General features: G+C 40.7%; 1 protein-coding gene across 1 annotated transcript; it reads right to left on the reverse strand.

The window, feature by feature from the left end:
- Nucleotides 1–465: 465 nt before the first annotated feature.
- Nucleotides 466–5,799, reverse strand: srek1ip1 (SREK1-interacting protein 1). The gene is made up of 5 exons (XM_080506691.1): nt 5,676–5,799; nt 5,248–5,295; nt 3,074–3,226; nt 1,673–1,751; nt 466–1,392 (listed from the first exon to the last, which is right to left on the reverse strand). Exons 1-5 carry the CDS (start codon nt 5,686–5,688, stop codon nt 1,161–1,163), a joined length of 525 nt encoding a protein of 174 aa, XP_080362817.1. The 5' UTR covers nt 5,689–5,799; the 3' UTR covers nt 466–1,160.
- Nucleotides 5,800–10,406: the final 4,607 nt, after the last annotated feature.

Consider the following 10,406-nt stretch of genomic DNA (forward strand, 5'->3'; position numbering starts at 1 on the left):
TGCCTTTAATAAAGATAATAAACTATTTCACATCAATCACATCTTCGGGCCTAGGGTGGGCTCAGGGTCCCTCCAGAAGAGCTGAAGGAAGTTGCAGGGGACAATATGGATTTTCTGGTCCCCATCTTGCTATCATAACCCCAGAAAAAAGATGGACTGATCTATTTCAACAACCATGCACTGGATTGTGGGTGGTACATATAAAACTAACGTAATGTCATTAAATATACTATAATTTGTCCTTTCCTCTTTGCACAACACTCCCTTGCACGTATTTTCCCACTTTGTGAAGGAGGCAACACGATATCTGCTTTAGTAAAAGGTCATTTTCTTCCTTTATTCATTCAACTTCAGTTAACCATCTACCAGTTTAGGTGTGCTGCTGCCCTCTACCTGACAAATGAGTGCATTGGCCCCTCCTTCACGAGACATTCCACCTTTCTTGATATACAGCACACTGTACAAATGAAGATATTTACTTCATAAATCAACATGAATGTTTGATAAAAAATATATTTATTCTATGTCGACAAAGAACCATGCATGTGAAGATGAAACAACACGGAGGCTCAGTTCAGAGGACTTATTTTGGAATGACCACTGTAAATGACGCTCAATATGTGGAGGGGAATTAATAAATCGGCAAATCCATTATGTACAACCCCAAGAAAATCCTTTAGCATTTTCTTTTGCGCAACAAAGTCGTCCAATTACTGACCCAGTAAAAACAATGAAACCTGTCTATGCAAGGTGTGATAAAAAAAAAAAAGTAAGGAGTCAAACTAATGCAAACACGACAATGAATGGAGCTTCTTTTAAAAAACAGGAAATAAGTTGGGCTCAAGTACACATTAATCTGACATTTGGGGGGTAGAGTTGTAACACAGCACTCCGTGTATCAAGATTCATTGTTACACACGGGAATCTAGCAAACGAGTCAACATGAGGCCCTGGCAGACAAACAAAACACAAACAAAAAAGAAAAAAAACAATAATTCTCATAATAAGTAGAAGTTTTTAACAGTCAATATCAGATTTTTGTGACTTAACCAATCAATCTAATAAACATCATGATGAATGACACTCATGTCAAACAAAATGAGCTGCTTCAATTACGCAATGTCTCCTAAACACACTTTTAAAAAGCTGCACAGCCGATTTTAGTCACTTTCTGAAGATTCACTGGAGCTGGAAGAGGACGAAGATTCCTGTTTCCTTTTCTTTTGTCTCTTTTTGTGGTGCTTTCCGTGCTCCTTTTTTGGTTTTTTGCTTTTCTTCTTGTGGCTTTTCAGTTTCTTTTTCTTCCTCAGCTCCTCCCTGTCTGATGAGGATGACCTGCTGTGTTTCTTTCTCTTTTTAGGAGTCTCTTCATCACTCGATGATGAATCGGACCTAGAACAATGAAAGTTGATGAAATAGATGAAAACAGATGTTTTTGTCAACTGAAATGCATTTCTAATCACCTCACCTCAACCGCTGGTATAATAATAATCAGTGGAGGAATTGCTTAATGTGTATGTCTGCTTTCACACCATGGGAGCTAATGTGTTTTAAAATTTGCATATTGCAGATGTTCATTTGCATAGTTAAATTGCTCTGCGATGAAAAGACAACTCGTTTATGAAGAGAGAATAACTTATCAGGATTTCCCTTAATGTGAAATAAAGATGACCTTTTTCTGGATTTCGGGTCTTTGCTCTTCTTTCTTTTTTGTCGCTTTCTCCTTTCGTCATCCTTGTCGTTATTGGAACCTACCACACGAAGGAAGAGAATGAAAACAGTTATCATGTTGAAATAGCAACACACATCAGTGACTCCGTCTCTCACTCACACCCGTTACGCCAAGTGGGGTCCAAGTGAATCCTACAAAATCAGTGGAATAACAGCAAATATTAGTTTCTTAATATAATTATATTAACTTCAACCCTAAAGCCTAAAGCATTTGTTTAAACTTCAATTTAATTTGTTCTTTATTAATTCATTTTTGACATAGTAGCTTTGTTACAAAGCATCATAGTTAAACTCTGGACAGTAAACACTGGGGAAGCACCGATCCAGATACTCGAATTTGGATATCTGCCGATATTGATACTATCCTCATACCAGAGCTCTGTTTGTTTTAATATTATTATTGCTGATTTTATATGAGGCTGTAATAAACTCCTCTCTACAGTTAAGTATGAAATGTTTGAATGTTTGCATGTATTCTCTCAAAAGATAAGTTGAGGTTAGTAGAAGTTCAGAAAAGAAAACAGTACAAACTAGTTTTGTTCACTTTGGACAATGTGGGGGTCTGCCTGACATCATCATGTCATAATAAACTAGTTCTATCTCTAAAACCTCAGAATCACTTTGTCAATTCCTGACGAAATTATTTATCAACGCAGCACAAACTGCAGCCTTGCTATACAGCAGCTTTACAAACATTAACGTCGATGCTTTGCAGTGTTTTGAGCATAAAATCCGTCCAAACAGCGACATGTTGTCATGAAAAGTCGGGTTGCGCAACGGCACTAGTTCCTAAGCTGGATGCACAATGTGGAATGGATTTTGAGATCGGAGGCGGGTGTCAATGAGATGCGGAGTAATGATTCAGGAAATCCATTCCACAGTTTGCAGCGAGCAGAGCAGAGCAGGCAGGGAAACATGTGGACTCATTTAAGCAGAAGCACAGACCAGGCTTCACGGATTGGATCGCAAATTTCCGATTCGGCCCCATCCCTCGTAAATACATTCACAACGTAACAGCAGTTATATCAAGTCCTGCGTTTTCAACAGTTCAAGTTGAAAACGCACCTCCCACAGTCAGCACCCGTGTTTTATTTATTGTTTTTATGTATTATTCTTGTATTTATTTCTTAATGTATTGTTTTTATAGCTTTGTTGTAAAGCGCTTTGGAGCACTGGGTTATTGTAAAGGGCTATACAAATACAATTTGATTTGAAGTTCAAATATGTTTAATTCATGTGAATTTTGTTTAGGGACATTTCCTTATCAAGTTAAAATCAGTGCTGTGTTTTTAAGGCTTCAGAAAAAGAAAAGTAAAGAAGGCACATGGAACGTGACACTCACGATTCTGGCCACCCTGTCCCAGCTTTTCATTGCGCTGAGTGGCGGGTATGTCGTCTTCGCTATCCTCACTGCTGGTGCTGCTCACATCCAGAACAATGTCCTTCTGGGGATCCACCCGGACAAAATTTCGGCACTCAAACGTTAAATGGCCCGCTGACAAAACACAAGTTACAGACAGTATAGATTAACATCTAGAAGAAATGCAGAATTATTACATTACTCACAGTCAAGAAGAACAATCTGGAAACCCTTCAAAGGGTTGTACAACAGTTCAGTGTAGTTGTTTTTGTCTGACAATTCATAAACGTCCATGAATCAGCCAATGCAGTTGTTGTTTATTATGACACCTGTTTAGGAAGTTCACGAAGAAGCAACTGATCGCTTTGTGCCAAAGATTACAAAGCTTAATGATTTCAAGAACTTTGACAGAAGCCAATTAGTGATGGCTGAGGACTGGGTCAGAGCATGTCCAAAACCACAGTTCTGCTGGGATAAGGCATATCCCCACACTGGGGAACTGGATCCTGGACTTCCTGACCAACAGACCACAAACTGTCAGGATCAACGACACCGTCTCCTCCCCCATCATCCTCAGCACCGGCTCACCTCAGGGCTGTGTGCTGAGCCCCCTCCTGTTCACTCTGCTGACATATGACTGCACGGCAATACACCCCAGCTGTCATATAGTGAAGTTTGCGGACGACACAGCAGTAGTGGGACGCATCACAAACAACGATGAGTCCAAATACAGAGAGGAGGTGGAACACCTGATGCAGTGGTGCAGTGAAAACAACCTCTGCATCAATGGGGAAAAGACCAAGGAGATGGTGGTGGACTTCAGGAGGGTCAGGTGCCCCCCCGCTCCCCTGCACATCGGAGGAGCAGCTGTGGAAGTGGTTTCCAGCTACAAGTACCTGGGGGTACACTTGTCCAAGGACCTCACCTGGAGCGCCAACACTTCCCGTCTGGTCAAGAAGGCCCACCAACGCCTCTACTTCCTCAGGAAGTTGCGGAGGGCGGGCCTTGGAGGCTCCGTCCTGAGGAGCTTCTACCACTGTGCGGTGGAGAGCGTCCTCTGCAGCTGCATCACTGTGTGGCATGGCGGATGCACCGCCGCTGAGAGGAAGGCTCTGCAGAGGGTGGTAAAGGCCGCTCAGAGGACTGTCGGGAGCGGCCTCCCCACCACCTCAGACCTCTACACAGCACGATGCAGGGGGAGGGCCCTCCGCATCATGAAGGACTCCACCCACCCAGCACATGGACTGTTTCAGCCCCTCCCCTCAGGAAAGCGGCTGAGGAGCATTCGGAGCAAAACCACCAGGCTCAGGAACAGCTTCTTCCTTGAAGCTGTGAGACTAGTGAACTCGAGCCATGTTCCGTAGACTCCCTCATAATTTTGCACTACAAACACTTTACACTTTACATTTCTGCTCTTGTATATGTATATATTTTTACGCTCTATATATTTTTATTACTGGCTTACCGGGACCTGAGTCCAAATTTCGTATCATTGTTTTTTTGATATGACAATAAAGAATCCTTGAATCCTTCTTTTGTCCAGGCAGGAGGCATCTCAAAGCATTTGGATCCCTTGACCAGGCTGGCTAGTCAACAAAACTGATGAAGCTACGTGCACAAAGGGTGAAACCTCCAAACGACCTCACTCAATTACTTTGAGAAGCTCTGGTGTGGTGTTTCCAGGCTGGAATGATCAAGGCTCACTAATATTCATAGGAAGGTAATGCCCAGCTGGGCTGATCTGACAGACAAGCTACTGGAGCTCAGACTGTTGCAGAAATGATCCAACATCAATCATAATATTAAGGTTGATGTGTCCTCATTACAAAAGTAAACTTTAATGAATGAAAAAGCAAGTCGATTTGTACATTTTGACCGATATTCAATACAGACTGTATGGCAGGTTGTGGTGAGACATGGTAGTGTCTGCGCCAATAACATCACAAGGAATCAGATTTTACATTGGAACTAAGACACACGCACAAAGAAAACAGGATCAAAGATATTTTTGCAAAAATTGAGAAAGTTAAGGAGTTTATCAGAAAGATGGGCACAAGGCATTAAACAAAAACTCACTACTAACAACCTCATAGAGTTCTTATTCATGTAAAAAACAAGTGTGACAGTAATGTGTGCGTTGAAACACTTTCACTTACGATATCCACATTTCTTGCATCCGGCTCTGATATTGTCCTTGTTGGGACCTGAAACGTATCAAAAGAAGTATTATTATTATTATTATTATTATTGTTATTGTTGTTGTCTTGCAGTAGATCACAACAATGATTCATCTGGAACCAGTTAAGATGTACAAAAGCAGGTTATGAACTGGGACGTCATATACGAGCAGCTAGTGCCGAGATAAAACCGAAATAACTGATCTCATCATTGAATAGTTGACATACGGTGCATTTCATATCTAAAATGACTTCCTGGACATAACGAGGTGGAGTAAACCACATAAACACGCTGGTTTGGTGAAAGCTGACGTCGAGACTCGCGCCGCTTTATACCGAACACTGCGTTTGTAGGAGGGACGATAGACTTCCTTGAACAGAGTCCATGACCAGGATTAAATACATACCCGGCGCCGCCATTGTCCGTTTGACGTGAAAGTATCGATGAAAAAAGGTGGAAAACTTCTAGTTTCTTCACAATCGATTCAAAGCGACATTCACACAGTCCGCACCGCAAATAGCGTCGTCCGGAAACATTTCTTCTGCGGAAAAATGATCCGTCCGTTGTCCTTCTGTCCTTTTCCATCGAGCCTACAGCGCCACCGCCTGGACGGAGGTGTGCAAAGGCCCATTTTTACTTTTAGACAGGCAGGCACACACCAGGCCCGAGTGGCGAATCGTATCTGTTTTCACTCGGTCAGTGGTGTTTCAAAGATGGATAGAGAGAACAAGGCGGAGTAGAGAAGGCTGGAATTAAAAAAAGAGGAAAGCTCTGGAAAGAGATGCAACAAAATTTTCTAAATTGGCAACTTTTTCATTAGAACGAGCTTACGGTTAGAAACAACAAATAATGATGGAACAGGTACGATGTTTAACTTTGCCTCCAAACCACTGTTCAATTTAATTATCAAGTCAATGAATTGTGTGGCTTTGTGGTATGTAACATAAAAATTATTTAATTTGAATAATAGTATAATGCAATGCCACATAACTGATAAACTTTGTCTTTTGGGTCCTCAGAAACCAGATCCAGTGGCTCCAATCAGGTAGGACTGATCACAGGACAGATCATATTATCATATTCAGTATAATGAAGTGTCGGATGGAGACCTGCTCCATATGAGAAATGTCCTGAGATGCTAGATGGTTCAGCTCTACATTAATGAAACTGAGCTGAACTGATCAGAAGGCTTTGTGAAAAGGGGATATTTGTGCTGAGAATTTAGAGAGCATTTTTAAAAATATGGAGGTATGCTCATGAGCACTGAGGAAGGAATCCTCATGTATGTGGACAGTGATATTGTCATAAACAAAGTGGCAGAGACCAGTGCACTGCTCAATCGCTTATTAATGTTCCAGGGTCGGCCATGTTTCTTTGAAAAAGAGATGTTAATTGTATATTTTAAACATAATATTTCCCTGTTTTTGTTTCATTTTCAAGGTTTGGAAAATCTGTTAACACTTATTTGACACATACACTGAATTACAAGGCTTTACAGAACAGCGCGATAGACTTTCTCTCAAGTCACACTTGACAAGCACAAACTTCTGAGAGCACAATATTAAATTAGAAGTATTCACTGTTGAAAAAAGGCTATAATCTGTTTTGAACTGAAACCAATGCGTCGCCAGAGATTGGCATGTATGACGGAACAAACTAAAAATAAGGCTGCTTCATTTAATTTCTATTACATAACACTAATCCACTGTTGTGAAGTTCAGTCGGATTGAAATGAAGGTGGTGGAGTAGCGTACTCGGTGAGGTCAGTTTGTGTAGATGTAAATATCACCATCTAAACCTTAATGTCAAATTGGACTCGGTCAGTTTGAAAAGCAGTGTCTCAGTCAACGTCCAAACTTTGGTGTGGTTCAATTGAAGTTGAGTTGACGTCGACACGATGAGCCAAACAAAAGCTCTGGGCAGACAAGACGCAGGGGGTGATTGTCTTCAGAAGCACTGCATCCTTGTAGTGGATCGTAACTGACGTGTCAAATTGAAGAGCTGGCTGCTCTTTTGATGCCTTCAAAGACTTTATGAGCGTTTGGTCTCGCTCATAAAAAAATACCACCTCAATATCCCAGCATGCACCGGATTACACTGGATTGACAGCATTGTTTTGAACTGAGGTCGCCGAGTACAATATAGGTCACAACAGCTCAGCCTACATTTCGTAGACAGTCCTCCGTAACATGTTAAAATGCAACTCCAGTGGCTCCAGTTATATTTTGCAGGAAACCACATAAGTGTGAAGATCGTATATATGAGACACATCCTTAATCTGGGTATATTACTTCTGCTGTTGCTGTTTGTAGAGCGAAAAATGTCAACATTGTGACCTGACGTCAGCACGTGGAGTCAAGTCTCTGACGTGATGGTTTGACTGTAGTGGTGTGTTCTTTAATATTTGGAAGGGAAAAGTCCAACTTGACAGGGGGGGAAAAAATACTTGAAACACACCATCGGGAAAGTGGAACGACTGGAGAGGCCTAATAAAAGATTCTGACATCACTTGGTAGCACGTACTCGCTCCATGTATAGATGTGGTTTTCCCACACAAATAGGCATGAATTCAGTGTAATAGTCTTGTAGTTTGGAACAATAAATCTTCATAGGAATAGTTATGGTGAATGTTAGATGAGGACAGCAGCAAACAACCGTACAGCAAATGTGCTTAAATATAATGTGGAAATAAATCATACTTTCTGGGTTTGTTTATTGAGCTTGTTTTTTCCTTTTTCTGTATTCTGACCGCAGCATGTTAGTTACACTGCCGGAGACGGCCATATTGCTTATTTACTATCATGTGAACACAGTCTAGTGGGAAATACAACCTGAGTAACAAGTAACAAACCAAGAAGTACCCTGCTGCATGAAAGCATGAAGGTGGGAAATAAATACAGAAGGAAGGAATCTGAGGAATCTTAATAACAGTATTTTAACATTCATTGAGTTAATAGTAAATCAGACGCAAGTGATTTTGACATTTTTGTTTCGATCTCTGCATCACCAGTTGTTTCTCTGTAAATCTAACAAGGAAAATCACCTTAACTGATTTTTGAAGAATCACTGAGTGGGAACTGTTTTGAATTTTGACTTCATGTTGTTTGATGTGTTGTTTGTTTAACTGTGAGTACCATGTGGATTTCTTTTTTTTTTTAACATTCAAATGTTTACTACCGTAATTGCATTGTGGAACAAAATGGACACAGGTGTCGAAAAAGTACAAACAAAAAACTGTCAAATCATGATGTGCATAGTAATATAAACTTTCTGCAGCTGTTGAAATTGCATGCATTGGCTCTTCTTTACAACATAAATTAGATTGTTCTATTTCGTTAAAACAATATATAACTTGATTACTCTGCCAGTATGCCCTTTTGTGGGCTTTTTTTCAAGGGTTAACTGGAGTCAGCCAGAGTCAGACTGGCAGATGGAACATGTGGACAGATGTGAGGCCCTCAGACATGCTCTCATCTACATCGTCTCTCAGACGGACATAAACACATGCAATCTAAATCGGCTCTTTTGATGATGCCATCTGAAGCGACTGGGAGAATTTGTGCTTTACCGACATTAAAACTGGTGGAAAAGAACCCTTGCATTGTTGCCTAATCAGATGAGGAGTTACAAATGACTGCCAAAGGGCTCTGAGGCGCAGCTGAGGCGGAGACCTTTGATTTGCTACGCCTTGCTCTATTTCATCCTGGGCTCATGCGTACCCCATGTATTGCCCATAATAACACATGACAACATACGTTTTTGCTTTTCAATGTTTTGATGAAGGGCTGCATGACGACTCAGTGGTTGGCGCTCTTGCATCACAGTGAAAAGGTTGTGGGTTCAAATACCAGCCGAGGCCTTTGTGTGTGGAGTTTTCAACGTTCTCCCCCGGGTCTCCTCCCACAGTCTTAAAACATGCATGTGAGGTTAACTGTTTGTGGTATTTTGCCCTGCGATGGACTGATGACCTCTCCAGTGGGGTACCTAACTGCAAATATTTATTGATGTTTTTATTTGTTTGTTTGGGGGTTTTTTTTGCCTCAGTGAAACTTTCATTCAGAATTGGTAGGAAAAAGTTACTGCAGAGGCACTTGTGTTATCTTTGTTTATTGCCTCAGGTGAGGGCAACGATGGGGCCAGTCTGTTTACATGGTTTACAGTAAAAAAATTCTTTTTTGATTTTCAAAAAATTCTGAGTAGATACACCTTCCAGCCACTGGAAGGTGCAACAAGCTGCAAGAAGAAATCATTGTTGAATGATTCACAGAGTGTGAAGAAGCGTTGTGCTTGGAGCAGTGAGAACAAAATCAGACCAGACACTGACGCAACAACAATCACCAGGATTCAGTTCTATATAAAACATATGCAATATGCAGTTTACCTGATTCAATTTATAAGTATTTTGTATGGCAACGTTTCTCCACTGACACATTGGAAGAAAAACATGCCGTCAGTCTGGTTAGTCTTGTGTGGGATCGGAGGCTCCTCTCTGCTGGCTACCTAACTATCGTATTACATTCACTTTCACACAGCTAATGCGAAACGCCATTTCCAGATGTCCTCTCCAGTCTTCTACACACGTGTCTGCCTAATACAGTTGTTCCACTTAAAAAGATTGCATCAGCTCATTTGTCATCAATGATTTATTGCACTTCACGTTTCGTACACGTTGAAATGAGCACTTTAAGTTAAAGCAGAAAACCTTTTTCATCATCATAATAATGATTTATTTTCAGAGAGCTTAAGTTTTTTAATTCTGACAAGTCTTTATTCGTTCAGTTAGTCTTGTTTGTTTTCTTATTTGAGGTAATAATGATCTGTATTTTAAACCGTTAATGAAAGATAATGTGAAAATACTGATAAAAGACAGTCATCTATTTTTATTTTTGTCTATTATGTGAAGCACTTTGGCTTCAGCCACGGCTGTTTTAAAGTGCTATATAAATAAAAGTGATTTGACGTGACTTGACTACAATGATTTAACAAAACAATTGGTATCCACTATAGGGTCATTAAGTCTGTGGAGGGATGCCAAAAGTTGAGGTTTTTAAAGTAAGATTTTTCACATACTACAACACAATGTCAAGAGCCAGTCTGCTATGAGACGCTCAGTTGAGCAAGGTTTCCTTTGACTCAG

The sequence above is a fragment of the Blennius ocellaris genome (assembly GCF_963422515.1).
Source record: "Blennius ocellaris genome assembly, chromosome: 12".
In the NCBI taxonomy this organism is placed as follows: Eukaryota; Metazoa; Chordata; class Actinopteri; order Blenniiformes; family Blenniidae; genus Blennius; species Blennius ocellaris.

Excerpts from the sequence above, each read along its gene's own strand:
- srek1ip1 (XM_080506691.1), bottom strand. Across the intron at positions 3,227-5,247 it reads ATGCAAGAAATGTGGATATC|CGGGCCATTTAACGTTTGAG; the intron begins GTAAGTGAAAGT and ends GTGTTTTGTCAG. Across the intron at positions 1,752-3,073 it reads GGGACAGGGTGGCCAGAATC|GTTCCAATAACGACAAGGAT; the intron begins GTGAGTGTCACG and ends TTCGTGTGGTAG.